Genomic DNA, 24486 nt, shown 5'->3' on the forward strand with positions numbered 1-24486 from the left:
CTTAATCGACAATATTTACTGTAACAGCCTGAATATATGTAGTTTAGATACAAAAAAATACAGACAATTAAAAGTTGTTTTTTTATGTTTTGCAATGACTAAACAAACTCTGGGCAATTGCAACTTCCTTTGCATTTTTTAGATATAATATCCACACAACCATGTTAGTCATTCCATAACCCTACTAAACATTACAGATAATACAACCCTGGATTATATTTGTTTCGTCTTTTGGTCTGTTTCCAACTTTAACCTACAGCAATACACATACTCCTCCTTTGGCTTCCACATAGTTTGGATCAAGGTCATTAGGCAACTTGCCGTTCTCTCCCCAGATGTTCATCTCTCCAAACACACCTGTCTCGATCATTTCCATCTGCCAGGGGATTGGGATGTTGCCAGAGGCAAAATCATTGTAGAACTCTGCATCTTTTTCATCCAAGACCACTCCTTTGATTGTGCTGAAGATGCTGACATCATCAATGTCTTTGGCATAGACCATTTTAGGATCAGGGACAAATGGTGGAGGAAGCATACCTTAAAATGAAACACAGGAAATAAACAAGCTAGAATACACCACATGGCAAATGTTTGTTAGTTTTTGCATCTTTTTGCTTCCTTCTCATGAATGTCTATTGTTAGAGCTATGTAAAAGTTATGTTTATTTTGTATGTTTTTGTACATAACATTATAATGGAACCGTTTTTTATGTTTAAGTTACGTTGCAACTACATCTATTTTGGGGATGATATTTCTTTGGGGAATTTAACTCTTTGGATAGCTAATAGGACATGCCAATGATTTTGTTCATCACCTGCTTCCAGACGGCCCCAGTTAAGCTCTTTAAAGAAAGGCTGATTTTTGAGCTCTGTGCAGTCATTGTTTTTTAACCCCAGTCGTTTAGCTGGATCCTTCTCCATCAGGCCTTCACAAAGGTCCTTGCATTCATTGCTGAAGTTGGGCGAGTAGGAAACTGGATTGTTCAGGATTCTCTTAGCAACCTCATCATTGTCCACCTGAAGGAAGAGATTCTTACTGTCTGCAGCTAAAACTGACACAGACAACTGACAATACTGTACAATATCGAACAAAGTGAGGCTATAAATACCTCACCTTCTCTCCTCGAACTCTAAAAGGCCCTTTGGCAGCAATCATCTCATACAGGGTGACACCTAGTGTAAAGTAGTCCACTGTGTAGTCATATTCTATTTTCTGAAGGAGCTCCGGAGCCATAAAACCTGGAGACATGAACACAAAATTTGCTCACAGAAGGCTGGAACATGTGCAATGACTGTATAGATATTTCAAAGAGTAACATAGACCTAGATAATACCATTTTCTGTCAAATAGTTTTTCCTCTGTATAAAGTTTGATACTCACCTGGAGTCCCAGCATAGCCTGTAGTTTTGTCTTTACCTGGTGGAAGTTCAACAGCCAGACCCAAGTCCGAAAGGCGGACGTTTCCTGAATGAAAAGGCTTTAATTACAAAAACTCTATTTGTATGTTTGATAGTCAGTCTGTAACCCTGTTTATAATGTGTCTGTCTTATGTGGAATATACGTGGATCTACAAGCTAAGCCCACCCAGAAATTGCTCATTGATCATAATAAAAAAAAAAAATCAAAAGAGGATAAGATGGGATAGCTGGGATTTTAGGGCTGAAATATTAAAGCATCCACTGAAATACTCACCTGCGTCATCCAGCAGTACATTTTCTGGCTTCAGATCTCTGTAAATGATCCTGTGCTGATGAATGTGCTCCAGCCCACAGATGATCTGTGCTGTGTAGAAACATGCTCGTTTCTCATCAAACCCAGGATTTTTCTCATCCACATTATACATATGATACCTGTGAGAAAGAAGGGTCTTTAATATTTCTTTAGTTGTTATCCATAGAAACTTGCAATTAGAATATAATAGTTTTATAAATACTATCCCTATATAGTGTGTTGTTATATTTCCATATAGCACCTGAGATCTCCACCATTCATGATGGTCATCACCAGGCAGAGGTCAGTCTTGGTCTGGAAGGCATAAGCCAGCGTCACAATGAAGCGGCTATGAACCTTTGCAAGGATACGCTTTTCCACAATCGCTCCCTAAATACCAATCAAACATAAGCAGGAATTTGCAATGAGTTGTTTTGGCAGAAATTAAACAGGGTGTGATTCAAGATGCCACATCAGTGCTTTACCTCATATCCTTTGCGTTTTTTAAGCCTCTTCTTCTCCAGCTTCTTGTTGGCATACATTTTGCCTGTTGCTTTTGCCTGACATGCAAATACTTCCCCAAAACCCCCTTTTCCCAGCACCCTGAAGTCCATAAACCACTCTTCATCAACAGGTTGGCTCTCCAACCATTTAAACTGGACAAAACGCAGGAAGTACATGCTGTTCTTGAAGTCATCCACGGCTTTTTTTTCCCAGGTATTGGAGCAGCTGTTTCTCGCTTTCTTTAAACAAGTCACCGCGGATATTCTTCAGGTCTTCCTTAACTCGAATGATGGCTGTCTCCTCAAGGAAACTGCAAAAATTCTTTGAAGCTGATTCGTAATATTTGTTGACCATTCTCCTGGCTTTCTGCAGCCTGTCATTCTCCTGGCATGTATTGTATTCTTCTATGTCTTTCCACAGCTCTCCAGCATTTTTATGGCTAGCATCACTCTCCAGAAACTGCTGGAACAGGCGCTTACCGATGGGCTGTTTGACACACATGCTTTCAAAGGTTGTGTCTACAGTTGTCTTCATGTGCTCGCAGTCTCTGATGTGTGGGAGTTTCAGTCTGGCACGCATTTTCTTGTCACGCATTGCAGCTGCAGCACATCCATCCATGCTACCACGGGCCGACACATAGGCAGAGTTTGCCACAACAGTCTCCAAACCACCAATATCCATAGCCACACCTTTATCTGAACAAAGCAAGAATATCAAGAACATTGCTGTAAATTTCTTAATCTTCCACTGATTTTGAAACATTGTCTTCTGGGCTAACAACCATTTCTGTTTCTTCTGTTTCCACTTCTAAGTAGTTAGTTTTATACTGGTGAAAACAAAAAAAGACATTTGAATACAATAGGAAAGTGACTTCATCCCATCTAAGATGACATGAGTCATGGGTAAATATGGCGGCGCATTGATGAAAACACACCACCAGATGCAGATCAACTTTTTTTTTTTTTTTTTTTACAGAAGATTTTGTTTTGATGGGATAGGCTCAAGCTTCTCCGTTACCCTTCGTTGGATTAAGCAGTTTGAATAATGAATGAATGAAAGAATGTTGTTTAAAGGCTACAAAAGTGGGCACAGCTCACATTTTCTTCACAGAAATGAATGGATGTTAACATTAATGGAGGCTCTGAAACTGGCAGTATCAAAGAGACTAGACTAATTTGAACTGTTCCTAAAGGCAGAGCAGGACGTGTTATACAGGAGTACTTCTGCCATAGCTTCAAATCCCCTTCACAAACAGAAAAATATTTACTCACCTATGGAACGGACAGGACTGAAAACTGAATCCAATCATAACCAGCCCATTTAAAATGATGGATGGTAATATGTCTATCAAATTCAAATGCCATTTTCCCTTCCCTTGGCTCACACAAATCAGGGGAATACTGCCCTACTTACACCTTGTATTCTAAAACAAAGTACCATGAAGTACATGTGGTGATTAAACTAAATTTAGGAAAGAGATGGGAGCTGTGCAAGGTAAGCACATTTTTAATTTTAGATTTCTTGGTATGCAATTAATAAAACAAGTTTTTGTAGCTTAATTATAATTATTAAGGGAAATTGGCACAAAAGGTATGTAGACACCCCTATAAAAAGCATCACTCATATTTGAACAGGTTTTAGCTGGTCAGACTTAGTAAAACATTGTTAATGTGTTTAATTTTACCTATAGTTACTCAGTTTGGGGCACCTCTATGAGCTTAAGAGTGATTAACGTTTCTACATGAGCCTTGTTTGTTTAAACAAAAATGGACATAGATTAGTGAAGTTAAGTCGGAGATAAAGTCCAGCATCATCCAGTCCAGCACACAGAAGGCTGCTCTGCTTACAGATAAGGTAGCATAATCTTCCACTCAGACATGTTTCAGCTCCCTCAGATGCATGTTGCCTTTTCTGTCCCACTCCCTGGCCTTTGACTGACCTCCCTTCTGGCTTTGATTTTCTCTGACATCGTTTGCCCTATTTTCTAAGCAACCTTTTTCTCACTCAGTAGTGACTGAAATCATTTTGGTGTTCTGTGATCTCTTGCAGTGAAAGCAAATGAGTCTTTTAGAATTATGTTAATTCACTTCATTAAATGCAAATGATAGAAGTTAAATCTGTGAATGACATTGAGATTATAATAAAACCATAATTTTCCTTATTTTTTCCCAGGAACTGAATGTTTTAGATGTGTTATTAAAAGAAGGATTATAGATGCCCCTTTGCCTTTAATGTATTGTGTTAGCCTACAGATGCGACTCATAATAAAGATCAGATTGCAGTTTATTATCAGGTCATGTCACACACTTACATTGAAATATTTGGACTTTAAGATTCACATAAATTTACTATTCCTGTCTTGCAGCTGTATGGGTTTCAGATTGACCAACAGACAACATTGTCCTACATATCTTGCTGAAAAACGGTAACTGACTTTTTCTGAGAGTGAAACTCTGACAAAAGATGCTGTGAAATGCTGCACTCTGCTGTTCAAAAGCCAAAAGTGAATGAACAGGTTGTCCAGTCATGACTTCCTCAAGCTGCTTCTTTATTATGTTTATCTGTTTAAACTTATGATCTTGTCTGCACTAGACAGAGTTTTTGTTATTTGTAAATATATGACAAATCAATCTGAATAGTTCTGCTTTCCTTATTTCAGATTGTGTGTTTTCCACGCAGAAAGGATGTTATCTTGTGAATAAGATGTGAATGACCCTTGGGTTCTTGGGTTCTTCTCAATTAATGTTTTGCTCAAATGTAATTCAATGTATTTACCCTACAGCTTAAGCAATTACATATATCTTTCGCAGTTGGCTTTTTCTATTATTGAATGTTTTTATAAAGAACCAGATCCTGATAGATTGAAGCCAAAATAATTCAACTTCTGAACAACTGACTGGATATCATTTAATGTTCCTCATGTGAACATGCTCCTCTTTTATCTGCTTTCAGGTAAAATAAGTAAATAAATAATTAGAATAAAATTATTTTTATTGTTTCCTGCTCCTTGCTGTAATGCATTTATGTTTTATATAAATAACTTTAAATTGTCTTATACATCAAATATGCTGTGTAAATAAACTTGCCTTGCCTAAACTACACATTTTAAACATTTATTTAAACATATAATTTCTATCAGAATATGTCCATGTGGCATCAAACTGCATCCTGGGCCCTGAAGAAATATAGAAAAATATTCTCCAACACAAAATAGGACAGGAAATGAGAAGTGGCTCACTGGATAATTAACTCTTTCCGGATATATGTCTCACATATAAGCTGCTCCGTTCCTGATCTGGCACATGTTAAGCACAGAAAGCAATACTATTGACTCTGCAGGTACTCAACGCTCCTTTCTTTAGATAATCCATTTTACACTAACTGGTGATACCATAGATTTACATGTGAACAACTGGGTTCATTGTTAATTAACCTACATCTACTTGTTTGCTTTTAACTGTGTTGAGGTAAATATTTCACCGAAACAAAGCCTGATTTGACTGTAATTAAAGATCCATGTTATGTGGCTTTTAAGTCTGCATTCTCCATTTTGGTTTTAAATAATTTTATTTACACATTCCTTTATCAATTCAGAAATGAAATAATTTCACATACATGTACAAAGTGACTACTCCTTAGTGTGCAAGGTCCATGGTAAAAACTGCAAATGATTTGACAACAGTTCTGAGAAATACAAATATTGATTATGAAAAGTCAGTATTTTAATTAATAATTAGTTTTATTGAATAGCACTCACCTCTCTCTTTTGCTGCAGAAGTGGGTCAACTGTTGATGTGAATTCAATGAATTAATTCAGTCTGCAAAGTATTCTATATATATGTCCCTCCTTATTTGTTCCCTTCTCTTCCATCAACCAGATCTATCAATGATCATCTCTGTCCTTCCAGAGTGTCAAACACACTTCCTCTCTCCTGCCTGTCGTACAGCACAGTGTGATGGAAATGTTTGGGCTTCGGGTTAAGGTCTGCACCTGAAATCCTACTTGGCAGTTTATTAGCTGGGGAGGATTACACCCTGACATTAAAAAGTGGAGCGACTTGGTGAGAGCGGTTGATGTAGCTCAGAAACAGCAATGACAGATTATGAAAAATCAAACAGTCATTAATTATTTTTTTGATGAGTAATTTTTGCTTAAACAATAGAAAAAAACAATATATATATATATATATACATATATCAAGTTTAGAAAATTATGTTTATACACTTCTTGACTGATATTGTTGTTTATTTTAAACTATAGTACAGAAATATAGAAAAAAATCACCACAAAGTTGATTTGATCTACTACACAGTGTGATGATTGAGTGACAGTCTGGCTCAGCTTCAGGCTACGGATCACAAGAGGATTATCTCCTGGAGGTGCAGGTAAACAAACCAAGGTGCAACATCACATAATCTTTTGACTACTTTTCCTTTAGATGTCTAACATTTGAGAAAACACTTCTTATTGATCATACCTGTATCCCTATTCTGCTTTCTAACGACATATGAATGTGAACTTTGTGGGTACATTTTAGGTCAATGGATTTAGTGGGTGGTAGAGGAAATAGAGAAGGCGGATTTAGATCATGTTGCCAAATACTACTATTACTTCTAATACTTCTATTACTGGGCTGTCCTAAATATGCCCTGAAAAGCCTTCAGCTGATCCAGAATTCTGCAGCCAGAGTCCTGACCAGAACCAGCATGAGAGATCATATTTCTCCAGTTTTAGCCTCTCTTCATTGGCTGCCTGTTGAATCTAGAATAGAATTTAAAATCCTTCTCCTTACATATAAAGCCCTCCACAACCAGGCACCACTATATATCAAAGACCTCATTGTTCCTTATATACCAAGTAGAGTACTTCGTTCGCAGACTGCAGGCTTACTTGTGGTTCCTAGAGTCTCAAAGAGCCGAGCAGGAGGCAGAGCCTTTGGTTATCAGGCCCCTCTCTTATGGAATAAGCTCCCAGTTAGTGTTAGGGAAGCAGACACCCTCCCCACCTTTAAGACTAGGCTGAAGACTTATCTTTTTGATAAGTCCTATAGCTAGGGATGGTTAGCATCCCTTAGTTATGCTGCTATAGGTTTAGACTGCTGAGGGACATTTCCTGATACACTGAGCTTCTTTCTTTTTCTCTTTATCTCTTTCTTTTACCCCCCCCCCACCCCATAACAGTGTTGCATCATTAACATGTATGTCTCCTGTCTCAGCAGGTCTCCCTGGCCGGGAGTAGCAGTTCCTGTTGTCTGTTGTCTTTCTGTCCTCTTCCCCCCACACAGCAGAGGCAGATGGCTGCCTGTCCTGAGCCGGGTTCTGCCGGAGGTTTCCTTCCTGTTAAAAGGGAGTTTTTTCCTTCCCACTGTTGCCAGTGTGCTTGCTCAGGATGGGAGATTGAGTTGGACTCAACTCAATCTGTTGGTTTCCTTATATAGGCTGTTATGAATTGGCCTTCATTATGTTTTCCCCTCTGTCTGTAAAGCGTCTTGAGATGGCATTGCCGTGATTTGACGCTATATAAATAAAGTTGAATTGAATTGAAAAAGGACAGACACGATGCGAAAGAACAAATACAGAGTTGCTCCTATTTATGAAGCTGTTGGATATCAACTTTACAAGTAAAAATGGGAAGAGTCAGCGTTCCTGGTTATTTGCAGCTACGTTTTTACTAAAGTTTTCCCTCATGTAAGATTGATGTTAATGTATATTCTTTCCATGCATATGGATCATTTTATGAGGTCAGCACACAACCTTTTCTGTTTTGTACTGACCAAATGTTGACGTAAAAGTTATTTATTACATTGTAAGGTATTGACAATGGCCAAAGGATAATAAATTGCAATTCAAGTTTAAGAATATAGTAAAAGCTATGTTAAAACACTGATTGTGACAATAATTAAAATAAACAATGCAATAATGTATGTACAATTCCATGAGCATTTATCTTTATAATATGGGTTAAATGAACTATGCATTACAAGGATGGCAAACTTTTGCCAGAAACTGCTGAAAAACAGCTGATGATCTGACCTTCACTCGCTATATGTTAAGTTTAATAAAAGTTTAAACTTTGTGTAGTTGCTGTGATTTTACTGTGGAACTGTGAATGAAGCAAAATGATTATAGGATTCAACAAAGCAAAAACATAAAATGGAGCTCCATTTAATGCTGTTTCTGTGTTGTCTGTTTGCACGAAGCTCAAGATGTCAGAACGACTGTAAGCACAAATCCTATTTGCGAGGGGTTGAGGTAAAACAGACTTTACTTTCAAGTCTAATCCAGCTCAATGACGAAGAAAGAAACCCACCAACCCAGACATAGAGCTTACAAACCAGTGTGTACTCAGCCACTTTATGTTCATCTGTGAAATCAAAAGTGAGGTCACAGGAAGAGAGTTACCCACAATCTGGATAGAGATGAAAATTAAACATACTATTTTTTAACTTTTTTTTTCCAAGTTAAGTGATGACATCATTTCTTAAAGGTTTTAATAAATGTCACATGTGTTTGCTTTTACTGCCATTTTAACCACCAATTAGCATTTCCCTATTTATTTAGCTTAGTGTAAAGTAAAAATCCTCCCATGTGGATACACATTGGAGTTCTTGAAGAATGTGTAAAAGAGCTCTTTAGCTTATTAAAGAAATGTGATTAAAAATGTTAGTGAAAGTTGCTGTTACCTCAGATAACCATCTCTCATTGAGACTGGCTGGGCTGTGCTGGTAACCTCCCTACTTTACAACAGTTTAGATTAAAAAAAATAATGCAGAATGTGTGTCAGGTAAGTTCAATAGACCTTGATAATGAATGGAAATTTGTGTTTACAGTAAATATTCAAAGCTTTTTGAAGGTGCAGTATGTAACAAAATTAAAGGTCAATAACATACCATTTTAACATATTAAAAACTATATCTGTGTTTATATCAAATATGTTTATTGAAATAACTGCTATTATTTTTAATCCCTTAAAAATAGCCATTTGTATCAACTTGCTATAAGGCTACATACACAGCAGCAGCCATGTTGCAACATTTTTACCAAGGTCCACTCTTTGAGTGGACAAACATTGAGCCTTTGAGCTTTAAAACTGCAGTACTGGCTTTGTTTAATAGATGCTAGAGCTTTGTTTGGGGTAAACATCACAGTGAACACCACATAAAAGGAAAAAGTACACATGCACACAATTCCTAAGTACTTACCTGTAGTACAGTGTTCCTGCACCTGAGGCTGCTGGATCTAAGCACATTTTTGCCGTTGGCAACCACTGTCCATTCAGAACTTTGCTTGAAATTTTTAGGAATTTCTATGCTTAGTATTAATACTAGAAGTCAGTAATTATTACACACTTTACCTTTCATATTTCCTGGGAAACACTAAATAAATGAAATCACGTATGATGCTTTCTGCACGCTCCACTTTGATAACACTGCGGATGTAAATTACTTTTACCTCTATTGTTCCTCTTTTGTGTTTATTCATTTTTAATGACTAAACAGAATGTTTGAACTTCATTTTGCAGGATATGTTGATCCATTCTTGTTGAAAAACTCCTCTAAGTTATATTTTGCCATATGCAAATAAAACTATGGAACATAATTTCTCTTCAAACACGTCTCGTTTTTCCTTTTAACTTGTATGTGTTTACTTCTTCCAATATCTGTCATTTGGCATTGTGCCCTTCATCCCTACTCAATGCCACAGACTATCTTCCTTACTCTTTTTTTCATTGTCTTCCTTTCCTCATGTTTCATTTTACTCTACAATGGATTAATCTGGATTAGTTTGGGATGGGCTAACGGGTCAAGGCTAAGATTAATGTTTGGGTTTCATTTGCGTACCAGCCATGGGAAACCCTGTTTTTACCAACTGGACAAATGAGCTGGAGTGGGTGGGGGTGGGGGTCTGGAAAATCCGGGGCAGTTTATCCGCATTTCGGTGAAGTAGGGGTTTGCACAAATTAAGTGCATAAAACTCATAAAACTGCATATTTTGAGCTGCTCTGACGCATTCAAGTGTCACACTTTTAATGATAAAGCCTTGATAAAACACTGTCCTACTCATTCAAACCATGTTTTAGTACCTCAGTTTCATCCATGGTGTAATCTCACATCCTACATATGCCTGCCTGTTTGCCTGCCTCCACTGAAGCCGCTTTTCATTGGCTAGGAAGAGAAGTTTTAAGGGAGCGTAGTGACGTGACGCTATCGCCAGTCTCCACAATGAGGCGTTTACGGTACAGACAGAGAGTACGCCTCAAACTCACACATTACAAAACTTAACTTCTCGATAATTCTGAAACTTACTTCGTTTAATAGTTTCATTTAAGCTAAATACACATTAAAAAAAAAAACAAAAAACAAGCAGCCGATTTTTCTCGGATTATTTATTGTTAACTATCGTTCGCTGTATCTCTCAAGAGTCCGGGACCGACTACTGAGAGATTTGGCTACATTACAGGCAAATGTGATCAGTTTATCAAATAAATTCATGTACGAAATTTTTATGCTGAAACAGTACAAGATACTAAACTTTTGTGGGAGAATATGCTTCGTGTTAGCCTTGACATAAATACGGTATTCCTGTTTACTATTTGGGTGTCGAAATCTACGATAGGCTCGTGAAGGAGTCTTTTCAGTACGCGAGCACCAGTAGCCGTGGTGTGTGCGGGTGTACAGTGTGTGGGCGGGGGATCCTTGCTAAGAAATCTACGGGCTATGAAGGACAGGGCGGACTGTCAGCAGGCCTGAGCTCCGCATCTGTCCTCTCTCCGGACGGACATGGACTTCGTTTTGAGCGGAATCGCGGCGTGCGGTGCGTGTCTGTTCACCAACCCGCTGGAGGTCGTCAAAACGAGGATGCAACTGCAAGGAGAGCTCAAGAACCGGGGCACTTTTCAGGTTTATTATCGCAACGTTTTTCACGCTTTTTACACGATCGGAAAAGTGGACGGACTGGCCGGCTTGCAGAAAGGACTGGTCCCCGGGTTGTTCTATCAGTTTTTTATGAATGGAGTCAGGCTGGGCTCTTACGCCATCATCGAGTCCTCAGGTTACATCCACACGAATGGAAGGGTCAGTGCGGTCAAAACCACGGTCGCCGGGGCTGTGGCTGGAGTGGTGGGAGCCGTCATGGGGAGCCCCATATACTTGGTCAGTGTTCACCTGAGCAACCTCGACTTCACTTTCTTTGCACTGTTTCTAAAGTTGCAGCAGTAAACCAAGGTGAGCTGTGACTTGTGAATAATAATCCAAAATGTTTCCCCTAATAGGTGAAAACTCATCTGCAGAGTCAGGCTACTTCCTCTATTGCAGTTGGGCATCAGTACAAACACAAGGTAGGCCAAAATGAATGTATTGGACGTATTGATGTGAGAGAAGTATTTGCAGTTTCTTCATGTGGTGCTCTCTCTAACAGGGGATGTTCCATGCTCTGAATGCCATCTACAGAGAACATGGCATTCTAGGACTGTGGAGGGGATCCAGCGCGGCTGTACCGAGGGTCAGCGTGGGGTCAGCTGCTCAGCTCTCTACCTTTTCATCCTCTAAGGAGCTTGTCATTGATCTACAGGTTAGAAAATGTCTAGCAGAGAACTGGGAAGTCTTCTAATGTCAGCAGTGGGCTGAAAGGAGGCATTTAGTTTCCTCAACCTTCCACAGTGTACACACTGGAAGCTGGGGTAAGGGTAGTAATAAGGTGGTAAGCTATACTGATATTGCTCCTGTGGTATGCTGTTATTTCTCTGTATTATGTGATAGTAAGCTGAATATCTTTGGATTTTGGTTCTGACAACTGTCTTTAGCTGACATTGCCTTTTCTCTTGGAAAAAATAAAAACAGATCCACAGACCAAAAGAAGAATCTTTAATTACATAAATACAGACTTGAGAAGAGGTCATTTGTAGTCAGCAACCATGCACAGATAATTAAAAATCAGTTATTGTGGCTCTGACAAAGCACTCTGTAATGCACTTCTCTGGAACAGAAAATCTACACCTCTCACTGGCCCCCTGGCTAAAAGCACAGCTTACACAACTACTGCATTAGTTTACTGGGGGAACATTTCTGTTCCAACTGTAGTTTTACAAACTATTTCATACCCAAGAAGCACAATGATTGTTTAAAACTCAATTAATTTGTTTGAAAGAGCCTTAAAATGCTCAGAAAAGATGATAGACAGTAGTGAATAGTTTATGTGCCCTTCATTTAGCAGCATTCCTGTAGGTTACTGTAAACAGTGAGTGGGTGAGTGAGGGTGGAGTTGGGACTAACACCTCCTCTCAACGTCCCAGTCAACACCGCTTCATGCAAAACTCATATGAAGCACAGCTTAATGTTTTACAAGATCAGCCATATTAAGTTGACTGTGTTGCTATTGATTGATTAACTCAGCAAGAATACATAGAATATGTGTATGACTGTAAATGCAGGAGTGTGTGTTTAACACTGGCACTAATAATAGATCCATTACTCTGTTTCACTGCATGCAAGGGTTCAGTTAAAATTAGAAGTGACTCCAGACATGGCGGTACCTTATTGCTGGTTTTACAGCTATTGTCACACTGCATGATACAACTTTAGTCTGCTCACCATTTTTATTCTGATACCATGGCTGCAATGCTCTTTATTTACACAGTCTTTTTTCTTCTTTCAAGGTGTTTCCTAGCAACTTTGTTGTTATCTTCTCCCCAAAGGTGTTCCCAGAGCACAGCTGGTTGGTGGCCCTGACTGCTGGTATGATCAGCAGTGTGGTGGTGGTGCTAGCTATGACCCCTTTTGATGTGGTCAGCACACGACTCTACAACCAGCCGGTTGATCATTTGGGAAAAGTGAGTAGGAAGTGTTGAATTTGTCCTTCTCAAGATGAATATATATATACCTTAGGAGGAGGAAAAAGCAGGAGGCATTTAGGAAGACATGACGAGAGAGCTGACAGGCATTCAACAAACTGAGGCAGAGTTGCTTCATTCATAGTGGAATCGCAGGGACAGCACAGAATCAAGCCAGACAAACCACATCACTGCAATTTAATTTTATTTCTGAGCACAAAATGTTTGTGACTAAATAGTGCTTTAATTTTAATTCGGTTTACAATGTAGGATCAGCAAGCAATGCCCCCTTCAGATGTCTCCTCACATGGAGTTTTTCCAGCAAGCCTGCTGTCCCCTTCACCTGAGTCTTAGCAGGGAAAAATCCTTCAAATGTTTTGGCTTTGAATGATTTCCAAGTTTTGGGCTGAAGGATGGAGAACAGTGATCAGGATGGTGAAATTACATAGATAAGACAAGGCCAGATTTCTGGAGAGTGTGCTGCATTGTGAGTAATGTAGGAGCCAGGACTTCCATAGTTATAAATCACGTGTGGCTTCTGGATACTTCTGATTATTTTCTATCATTGATCTAATGTTGCAAACACTCACATTTAATCTGAAGCAGTGAAAAAGTTTCTGTTTTCTGATCTTTTAGGGGCAGCTCTATAAAGGATTCACTGACTGCTTTTCCAAGACACTTAAGAAAGAAGGCCTGACGGGACTCTACAAAGGCTTGGGAGCCTCATATTTCCGACTTGGCCCTCACACCATTCTATCTTTGTTCTTCTGGGATGAACTACGCAAATTGTACCAAAAGTTCAGGTAACACTTGGGACAAGGAAATGGGAAAACGGTAACTCATTAAGTTATGAGTGCAGAGGCTACACAAGTCCTCATTTAGAGAGTTTACGATTATGAGGTGAAAGAAAAGAGAGAGCAAAGGTAATGTTTTACACTCCATGAAGAAAGCAATTTAAATGTGAAATGTATTGAAAGCAAAGACAGAAATGTCAAAACTGCATTGAGAGGCTCATTAACAGATCTAACAGATATAATGAATGCACATGGATTTATAATGACAGCAAGAAGAAACCAATGTAATCATATAGTATGCAGGATGTAATGTGGGCTAAATGCATCAATCATCGCAAAACCTTTATAGCACTTAAACTCCGTAAGTATGTCATTCCAAAACACAAAAGAATCTGCACTTTGCACTTCATGGAGAAAGAATCCAGTCTGGTAGACGAGACACGGTGATGGGCAGAGATAAAGTGGTAAAGACTTCTTATTAGAGGTGGGTGATACATTTGTCTTGTAGATATGATATAATTACTGTATGGTACTTTTTATCAACACCAGTATGGATACCTTTTGAAGGAAAATTACACAGTTGTATAGTATGCAATAGTATGTTTATTTCAAGGGCAGTTTTGAATATAAATAAACTTCAAGAACATCAGTACTTGAAAGAAATCCTTTTAGAACAATAAGAAATGATAAAAATGAGTAAATTACACAAAAATAATATAAAATAAATATTTATAAAATTGTTAAGTAATTAAACAACTGATATACGAATATTTGCATTTATTAAATGGAAAATAAAAATATATATGTAATAGTAATATGATAAATGTAAGAAAATATAATCTGCAGTAACCTGTATTGAAACAGTTAGATACTAAAACAAAACATCATCCCTAACAGTTGTAGCGTCATCATGACATCATGATGTAGGCTACCAAAATCTTGTCCCATAGCAGGATACTCGGCTTTGCGTGCAATTTTATTGCCTAATACTTTCAGAACTGAAAACAAATGGTGTTGTTTGTATCAGCAGAGTGGTATTGCCATATTCAAAAAAATATTGAATGCTGTTTTGAGTGGCTGCTATTGAGGTGTCATTTCCAGAGTAGGAACCCACCCATCCCTACATTTTGGCTGCTCAGGCTTTGGGATGAGGTAGAGATGAGGACGAGGCAGGTTGCATAAAATTCGCCTTAAAAAAGAATGACAGAACAGAACAGAGCTAAAAAAAAAAAACAAAACAAAACAGAGCTTATCTGGATGAAATCACCAGAAAATGAGGCCTAAAGACAGAGCAGGGGCCATATTTATCTGTCACATATCTATTTATTATGTAATAACATGATAAGGTTCCTTTTTTTATTTAGAGTGACAGTGCTATGCTTTTGTCCACCATTAACTACATGCAAAATCAATCAATTTTTTAAAAGGAGGTAAATTAGGAAACATTTATTTTTATTAGCTGCCAAAAGATATATTTTATATAATTTTTTTGTATTATTGTTGTAATATACATTCCCATTGTATGTTTAAGGATTTACTGAAATGTCTCCCTAAAATATTTCAATATTATTTAAATGTATTCCATTCGCGATTTGTCAATTCAGTAGACTTGGAAATGGCGTAATCTAAAATGTCATTTTCAGCACTAAGTACTGTTTTTACTCTGCTCTGAGACCAACACTTAAGTTCCAGTCCTACACTTCCCAAAAAGTGTAAGTGTAAAACTTGATAAGTAACTTTTAAATGCAGCTTTTTTATCAAGGAATTTTTTACTCGAGTCAACCTTTAACAGTGTTCTTAGAAGCTATTCTAAGAAGTTATATAAATGTGGCCCCAGATTATCAACGCTGAACTTGTGCCTAAAACTTCTGTTGTAAAAATGAAACTGTGTAAAAGTTCTCCTCCAGTACCCACTGCAGGAGAAATTAAATCTGTGCTTAGGACAAATATTTGGAACTAAGTCAGTAGCAGATTGAGTAAAACTCCCAAGACAAAGATGTAAAAAAAAGTTAATCAAATTGTCTTCTGTTTTCACCCCAAGGGTGCTGTGTTAGAAACTAAAAGGAGCTGTTATGCAAGTGACTATTTCTATCAGAGTATTAAAAATGATCATAAAATGTGCTTATTTACTGATGACATGTTGCCATCAGGGGCTCCACTCTTAACCCTCTTTCTGCACATCAATAATCCTATAATTGTGTATTACATTATTTATCAGTGAATTCAATTAAATTTAGCTTTGTTTGTATCGCGCCACTTCACAACAATGTCATCTCAGGACACTTTACTGACACATCCACTCCAGCCAATTCATAATAAATAGCCTAGTTAAGAAAAGTCAACAGATTGCATTGAATCTAAAATTCAGTCCAATCCCCCGTTCTGAGCATGCACGAGGTGACAGTGGAAAGGAAAAACTCACTTTTAACAGGAAGGAAAAACCTCCGGCAGAACCCAGCTCAGGGAGGCCAGCCATCTGCCCTTACTGGTGGTAGACAGGAAAGCATAGCTAAAGTTCTCCTTGTCATCCTAAATAGTCAACACAGTGCTGATATGTGCATTTTGGGGGCATTTTCACTGTTGCTACTTATTTCAGAAGAAATTTAGCCCAATCTTGTAACTACAGGTAGGCAGAGATGAACTCTAACTTCAAATCTTTTGCACTGCAGTGCGTTAAAAGTACAACTCACAATCAATGCAAGTACAAGAAATGTAATTGCTTGGTGTGTATTCATTTGTTTATTCATAAAGAATGACCTGGTTCATTATGTAGCAGAAAACCAGAGAGAATAGTGGCAAGTTGTAGTATTACATTTGTTTTGTTCAGTACATGTTAAATTTCTCTCTGAAGGTCGAATAAATTCTTTAGCAGTAACACATTTCAAATGTTGACAGCTTTTGTTCCTGCTTTCACTACCATACTGATGTTCTTTCATTCACAGTAGAGTAGTGAGAGTATCCCGATCCTCAACATTATTACAGCGGTAGAAAAATGTTCACAATTTTGTTCCACCAAAATTACAAATGATGTGATATAAAAAGCTTCTTACTTCATGCTGTGCCTTGACAATCCACCCAGGATCAACAAATGCACTTTAAGCTATTTTGCATTAATCAAATTTTAGAATTACGTTTATTTATTTTACTTATTACAAATCTATTTTAAGATAATTAAATCAGTACTAATCAAGGTAAATGTCTGTATAAGCGACTGTAGCTGCAACAACTACTTGCAGCTACAGTCTTGTAACGTTTGGTTATTTCATAGCATACTTAAATCCTTTACTGAACAGTTCCTCTGAGATTTTTTTTTCCCAGTACCTATTGGCAGCAAGAGCTTGAAATTCAGGTTGGACTGTCTTTTACTGATTCCAACCGTTTTATTTCATCACAATGACTTTGCCATTCATTCAACAGTTACCTTATATCACCATGACATGAGCTTAAGCAGCTTCCTTTGGGCTTTGAACGTTATTTAGTTCTGCACTATGGCCTGTCAGCCAGATTTGGTGCTTTCTTCATGACATGTAGGTTCTTCCTCAAAGTGTCAAAAGTTTGATGATTCATTATTGGTTTTTAGGAACATTTGCTGCTCTGTGTTTGCCATGAAAAATGTGATGTACATGCTTAACTCCAAAAGCATGTTTGCTTAATTTCCATTGCAAGAGAAATGAGACTAAAAATTCTTAAGTTTAGTGAGTTTCTTTATAAAGTTGGAGTTTTGTTGTTATAGACAGCAATTTTTCTTCTTCCAAAGTAACTTTGCCTCTTATACTGTGATAATTCTAAATTGTACTGTAAACGCTGTAAATTGTAGTATTTCATTATGGCCTTTTTCCTGCGGTACCTACTTGTCACAACTCGACTCAGTTTGTAGGTTTCGATCAGCTTTTAGCACCTAGTACCATGTATTCTTTTAGTACCTACTTGCCTGGGTTGAAGTTAGCTAAATTGAGCCTAAACTGTGGCATCTACAGACTTTGTGTTACTGATGGGCCAGGGAGTGGCATCACTGGATGAGCTTAGAGAGCAAACCCTGCATACAAATGACTGAACCCATATTGAGGTCCCACTCAACTGTCATGGAAAAAATGAAAAAACAACCTAAACTGAGTCAAGTCAGATTGAACTGAGTCAAATAGAGCCAAGTACGTACTACTGGAATAAAAACTTTATGTATCTCAGCATAAATTTTTAAAACTTTGTTTGGTAAAGTTATCGCAATTAGATGAGGTCACTGTAACAGTAGTAGGAATGTTGCTGTTTATTTCATATACTACTTTTAAGGCAAATCAGTAACAGATTAAACATTATAAAACGATGAAAGGCTGTCTTTAAAACAAAAGATATGAGGACGTATCAAACACATTTTATGCCAAATATTTACTATTAATAGTTAAATGTTCCACCTGCTTGTTACAACGCTGCATTGTGCCATTATACTAATGCCACATTAAGTTTTTTTTTTTTTTGGTGTTGTTTTTTTAATTTTTTATTATTCTTTCTTTTTTTTAAATTTGGGAATGAGTGGCAATATTGTCGCATTGATGCATAAATGACATTCGGGTTGCAAATGGATATGCCGATTTGCAGATATTTCCTTTGTAAAAACATCTGACAAGATAAACCATCTCAGGAGTATCAGTGAATGTTACATGTAGGTATTTTCCATGAATTTGTTACAAAATGCACTTCCTGGAATGGCCACTGACTATTTTTGTGCAATTGACAAAAGGAGCTAAATAAATTATCCAACTTTTATATTGACTGTTGTTCTTTATCTTTTTTTCTATGAGTCTGAAGTTACAGATTTCACTGTAAATAAATAATTTTCTATCATTTGTATTTAAGTAGCACCAGAAGTACCTATATGAATTGAAGGCATTTATAGTTTACAGGTGTCTAGTCCATCTCTTCCTTAAGTTTCTTCCTTTCCTGGAATCTGAGGAAACACCCTGCATCAAATTGGGCCAATTGATTCATTTCCACACCAACTAATATAGAATTGGCACTTAACATATTTGTGTCATTTGAGTTTACATATTGTTACACACATTTCCCATGGTCACAGTTTGTAACAATGTAATTTATTATATGAAAATACTTAGAATAAAAAATATCGTGTAGTGAGTCTTTGTTGACACTAATGTTTGCATATTAAAACAACAGATTTGTGGCAGATAAATCTGTAAAATTATCAGTACCAAAATGAAATCTGATGCTGATGGAAATTATCTATATTTTGAATGTGGATTTTGTTTTTCTTCAATAAAGCCGGTCAAAAAACTTATAAGCCCTGAGATTAGTTGCTTTTCCATTATGTTTTATTCTTTGGCTTTTCTGTTATTACAGTATTAATAACCTATTATGAAGTTTCAGGTAAAAACAGTGGAATGGTTGGAGAAATTAATGTGGCTTTTCAGACACAGTGAAACTGACTGAGAAGAAGATGATGGGGGTAGAGATAATAATCTTTAGAGTTAATATACAAACATCAAGAGGTCACTCTGTGACTGTAAAATGTTCCCATATCTATTTGATTTACTTGGATCAAAGAGTTTATTGTGTGGCTTTCACTTAACAATTCACTTCATGTAAAACGCTGCTAATGTCCCTCACGACAAAATGCCCTCAAGCTTCACAAGCTATAAAAGCTGCTATGAAGCTCCTAAACTTGAAAATGCATAGTCAAGCTCAGTCACCTTTGGTAAATCTTTTTAGAGCTCAGTTCATCCGTCCATCTTATCCCAGCAATCATTGGGCGAGAGGCAGCGTACACCCTGGACAGGTGGCCAATCCATCGCAGGACTAGAAAAGCACTAAATCAGTCCATTTGCTAAATGAAAATAAATAAAACACTTAATAGAAAAGCCATTCTTAAAGTCTGCTGGGTGAGTTGAGTAATTCTGATGTATTATTAGCAGGACATTACTTCTCTCACACAGAAGGCCTTTTCTATGATCTTTTAAATGAAAATTTCCATATCTGTTCTCAGTTAGTTGCATTAGAGCCCCATGCTGTGGCTTTATGGCTTCATAATTTTTAAATTGCAAGTGCAAAGTTTAGTTTCCCTGTTTGCAGCAGGAGCCACATTAAAAGGCAAATGTTTACACAGTTTTTATTATGTGGTGCTGTGGGGGTTTCCCCAAGAACAAGGGCTTTCCATTAGCATCTTAATGCAGTTAAGACTACATTTGGCTCTGATCTGTTTGTTTTAGATTTAGCCTAAAGAAATCAGTCTTTCCCCATGTTTAGTTTTAATTAGCTTATGTACACTTTTTCTCTCTCATCAGAAAAGAAACTTGTGAAGCATTTTCTAAGACGGAAAACAGATTTACAGAGAATTACATGCTTTGACTCTGCAGCGTGAGGGGCACCAGGGAACACTTGAGACTGCTCCCTGCTGTCGATGGTTAGTTACCTTATACCAGGTGTGTCAAACTCTGGTCCTCAAGGGCTGCTATCCTGCAGTGTTTCTTTGTTTCCCTGCTCCAACATCCCTGACTTGTCAAATGTATTCAACAGTTTATCAAGTTTTTCACACTAACGGATGGATTTTAGTCTGTAATGAAAATTTTAGTGGATTCACAGTTAAACATCTTGATGAAAAGTAAGAGATTGAATATACGAAAGAACTCACAGATGCAGAAAAAGCTGGTTTACCTCTAATTAACAAGTTCTACTTAAGTCACTAGAGGGCACCAAATACATTTTTATTATCTTACAACAGTGGAAAACTATTTCCAGGCATACAAGTTACAAAGAAGTGTCAGAAGAGTTCTCATTTACAGATAAAGATAGTCCATGTTTAAACTTAAAACATAAAGCAGCAGCATTCAGACATGTTAGTATAAAAAGACTATGTAAATATTTCCAGCTACTTAGATGCTGTACTTGACAAGCCCAGTGCTGGCACAGAAACACAATGCTCCCTTTTTGCAGCTATTAATCTCTTTTCTTTGCAGCGACAGCAGTGCTGCTCGTGTAGCTGAAAACCTGGACCAGCAGGACAAAGCTGAGACATGCAGACAGTATGTGTGGCACACTTGTGAGAGAGCCTCCAGTCTCCTACAAGAAAGTTTCACAAGGTCACAGTTAATAAAAGCAACCAAAATATAGCAGTGGAAAACAGGCAGCAGTGTTTGTGTGGAGTCCCTGACTGCATACCTGCAGAGAAACAATGGCTACACCAAGAGATCCTGTCCACGTCAGTAACACTGACAGCGTGGACTGCTGACCTGTGTGACCATTGTGGTAGTTGGTTACTGCCTGGACAGCCTGAAAGAAACAAAACAAGCATATCAATGCACCCTCTGATATATTCACTTTACGGTTGCATTAATAAAAGAACTGAGTGGGGTTTAGATACTGAGCTGCTACCTTGCTTGCTATTAAAGCTACCAAACTGGAAGCGTGCATCACAGAGATGACTGCAGCAGCTGCGTAGGAGGCCAGGAGGAACATTCCACCAGCAAAACTTGATAGGAGCAGCATTCCTATCACACAAACCCAGAATAAGATCATGTTAGATTTATAATCAATCAGAAACATGATGCTCACTGGCAAACACTTGTTGAAAATGAGTCTTTTAATAACTTTTGTACATCTGGTTATTTAGAAATAAGAGTCACAAATGAAGTAAACACAACACCACGATGTGGTGCTGCAAGATGTCAGAGACTGAAAGTGAGATTGGAGCTGAACAAGAAAGGTGTCACCACCTGGAAATATACTGAAACCATATCTCACATGCAGAATCTTTCTGACATGTTTAATTTAACATAATCAGTGCTGGAGCTTCTGGGCCTTTGCTGATAACTACTTCAAATTTTTTTTTTTTTTTTTTTACAAATCAAAGGATTCTGTTTAATTTAACAGGTTTGAGCTTTATAACGAAAAAGTGAACTGCTTTAAAGACATCCCAAATAGAGGCAGAAATATGAATGGAAAGTTTGTTGCATGTTCTGAAATAATCTTACTGTAAAAATCTGCTATTAAACAAGTGATTTCTAAAATACCATCCATTTTATTTAAATTATTCTTCCATCCAACCATTGTATAAATGTCAGCTCCCAAAAAGAAAACCGAGCGGATGCCTAAAAACTAAAAAGGTATACTTTGTAATATATTTTTGCTAACCTTTAAGGGTATCGCCACGATAATGCAAGATGAGGAAGATGATGGCTGCTGTCTGAGCCAATGTGAAGAGCCTCTCAGCCCAAGCACTGTGGGCAAGTTCCAGGAAAATACACGTGAGAGTCATGGATATCATAAATAGAGTCTGTTAGATGAAAAGCAGAAAGCTTTTTCTCTTTGAAGAGCATGCCAATAAATAAACTCAGTATCTTTGAGGATAGGGCCTGTGAAGCTGGCATGATTTTTCATATATTTACAGAATGAATGACCACCAATAGGATTTAAGCAAACAATTTTCCCCAGCACTATACAAGTCAAGTATGCAAACGAGAACACAAAAAGTATTGTCTATGACTTAAGAGTTTCTGTGTGGTTGTTAATTACGAACAAAAATGGGAAGTTGTTGGCTTTAGCGTAGACAACAGGACATGAGAATGCGTAAAGCTGAAGCAGGACAGATGTCGCACTCAAGCCCTCTGCACTTCCTCTCCAGAGTATCTTCAGCAGCTGAGGCAGCTGCGCTGCATAGAAACAACAGAGACACAGTCAAAGGAAATAAATAAAAACCTAAAATAAGAGCATTTGCATATTTGCGCAATAAGTTGCTATACAAGTGAAAATGTATGGCAGCACAGTTGCATACCAGAAGATGACTTTGCATTGTAATGTGACATGGTTTATCATCATTGCCTTGAACAATTACTCATGCATACAAACAAAAATGATGATCCAGTGGATTTATCACGCTGTCTTTGTTATCCACACTGATACAGTGTGATTGTAAAAGGCTGATTTGATTGCAAGAACAATGATCTAATCACAATCTCATTATACAGAGAAAAACATGAGACATCAGTGAATTATGAGAAGGTTCATTTTCTTTCTCCATCACTGGTGAGGACTCACATGCTGTTAACTCTGCTTATGTTCTGATTAAATCAAACATATTTAAAGTCTTACCGAGGAATGTGTCCAGTATGATCCAAAATCCGACCATTTTGTTCAGTACAAACTTTAGGCAGGGCACTGTAATGTTGCAGAAACAGTTTTTTTGTTGTTTTTTTTAAAAAAACAAACCAACCAAATCCCAGCTCTGGAAAGGCAAGTATGAGCGCGACGGCCAAACTTTTCACCGTTTCAGCAGGGTACGTTTAGAAAGATCCAACTGCACATTTCACCCGATTTAATGCGAAATGTCACGAATGGGAGTCTCACCGTGCAAGTGGAAGTGGCCAAAAATCTCCTCGTAGCATTTTTCTGGCATTAAATACCCAACTAGAAAGTCTTTGACGGGAGACGTGGCCATTGTGGGTCAGCTGGAGCCAGGAATGACCGCAGTAATGGGGGAAGAGGTCCAAAGGTCCCCCCACATTCACAGCGGGGCCCACAAAGAGCTCAGGACGTTCAGCTTACCAGATAAGAGTCGGTCAGCCAGCCTTTTGTTGGAAGTCATACATGTGATAGTGTAAAAAGCTGTTTTTTCGGGGTTGAAGCACTGTGAAGACACCATCAGTGCTGAAAAGTGGTTTTAGAGCAACATCCGCTTCCATCCAGACAGCTTCTCTTTAAGGGAAACTTTTCGTTTTTCTGCAAAGACAGTACTAAACTACTGATTGCATCTCACAACTGCATGATTCCAAGTGCAGATGTTGAAGTATCTTGCATGCAGTTCAAACCTTTCAATAACCGAAAATAGATAGATAGATAGATAGATAGATAGATAGATAGATAGATAGATAGATAGATAGATAGATAGATAGATAGATCATTATTTTTTCTCAAGTGATGACCGAAAATTTTCTTTGATAGGCTCAGGGGTTTCAGTTTGAAACATAAAAATAATGCTTTTTTTAAAAAAAAGGTTTTAAAAAGCATCTTTAATAATGTTTTAAAGATGGTATTAAAGACCCTCTGAGTCCAGTTGCTGAAATAAAAAAAAACCCATCCTCCTCCAGTTGGACATGTTCTTTTATTTTAAATAACTTAGTTACACATCACATTGAACTATTATTAAAGAACCAAATAAAAGTTAAAAGATGAAAATCAATTAAGAAAAAAAAAAAAAAAAAAGCTCATTCACATTTTGAAAGGTTTTACACAAGGCTCCCCTTTCTTAAAGGTGGAGTATGTAAGAGTTTCAATATTTTCAAAATAAATTAACTAAAAAAATAACTACAATCATAATTAGATAGGTTTTTTTTTTAACATGTAGGTTCCAGTCTGTCCATATTTGATGTGTTATTAAATTACAAGTTTAATTAATGATAAAGACCCTTCTTAAATGTTTGCCTAAGTAAAAAAAAAAGAAAAGAAAAAAAAAGTGCTTTTTGTCATTTGTCATTAATTAAACTTGTAATTTAATAACGTATCAAATATGGACAGACTGGAACCTACATGTTCAAAAAACTATGTAATTATGATTGTAGTTGTTTTATTAGTTAATTTATTTTGAAAATATTGAGACTCTTACATACTCCACCTTTAAGTGTTTATTCTTCTCATGATATTTGTCAG

At 37.4% G+C, this 24486-nt stretch overlaps 3 protein-coding genes across 3 annotated transcripts; 1 reads left to right on the forward strand and 2 right to left on the reverse strand.

Moving 5' to 3' along the window:
• Positions 1-253: 253 nt before the first annotated feature.
• grk1b (G protein-coupled receptor kinase 1 b) lies at positions 254-2895 on the reverse strand (the record flags this gene model as incomplete). The annotated part of the gene is given in 8 exon segments (XM_079248207.1): positions 254-537; positions 815-1016; positions 1114-1238; positions 1381-1464; positions 1693-1850; positions 1973-2100; positions 2196-2423; positions 2425-2895. Coding segments are annotated over 8 exon segments (1680 nt in total).
• Positions 2896-10937: 8042 nt separating this feature from the next.
• On the forward strand, positions 10938-18984 carry slc25a35 (solute carrier family 25 member 35). The gene is made up of 5 exons (XM_079247244.1): positions 10938-11366; positions 11486-11551; positions 11632-11784; positions 12908-13042; positions 13679-18984. The coding sequence occupies exons 1-5, from the start codon at positions 10995-10997 to the stop codon at positions 13847-13849; spliced, it is 897 nt and encodes a 298-aa protein (XP_079103370.1). The 5' UTR covers positions 10938-10994; the 3' UTR covers positions 13850-18984.
• Positions 18985-20781: 1797 nt separating this feature from the next.
• Positions 20782-23278, reverse strand: LOC306761296 (mannose-P-dolichol utilization defect 1 protein-like; the record flags this gene model as incomplete). The annotated part of the gene is made up of 7 exons (XM_079247421.1): positions 20782-20904; positions 21004-21114; positions 21217-21332; positions 21976-22061; positions 22361-22493; positions 22933-22998; positions 23188-23278. 7 exons carry the CDS (start codon positions 23276-23278, stop codon positions 20782-20784), a joined length of 726 nt encoding a protein of 241 aa, XP_079103547.1.
• Positions 23279-24486: the final 1208 nt, after the last annotated feature.

The sequence above is a fragment of the Telmatherina bonti genome (assembly GCF_933228915.1).
Source record: "Telmatherina bonti genome assembly, chromosome: 10".
Lineage (NCBI taxonomy): Eukaryota > Metazoa > Chordata > Actinopteri > Atheriniformes > Telmatherinidae > Telmatherina > Telmatherina bonti.

What these genes read in the sequence shown, in the direction of transcription:
- slc25a35 (XM_079247244.1), top strand. Translation starts at nt 10,995, where the DNA reads ATGGACTTCGTTTTGAGCGGAATCGCGGCGTGCGGTGCGTGTCTGTTC. An exon ending in GGCATCAGTACAAACACAAG is followed by an intron (nt 11,552 to 11,631) that starts GTAGGCCAAAAT and finishes TCTCTCTAACAG; the next exon opens with GGGATGTTCCATGCTCTGAA. An exon ending in CGGTTGATCATTTGGGAAAA is followed by an intron (nt 13,043 to 13,678) that starts GTGAGTAGGAAG and finishes CTGATCTTTTAG; the next exon opens with GGGCAGCTCTATAAAGGATT.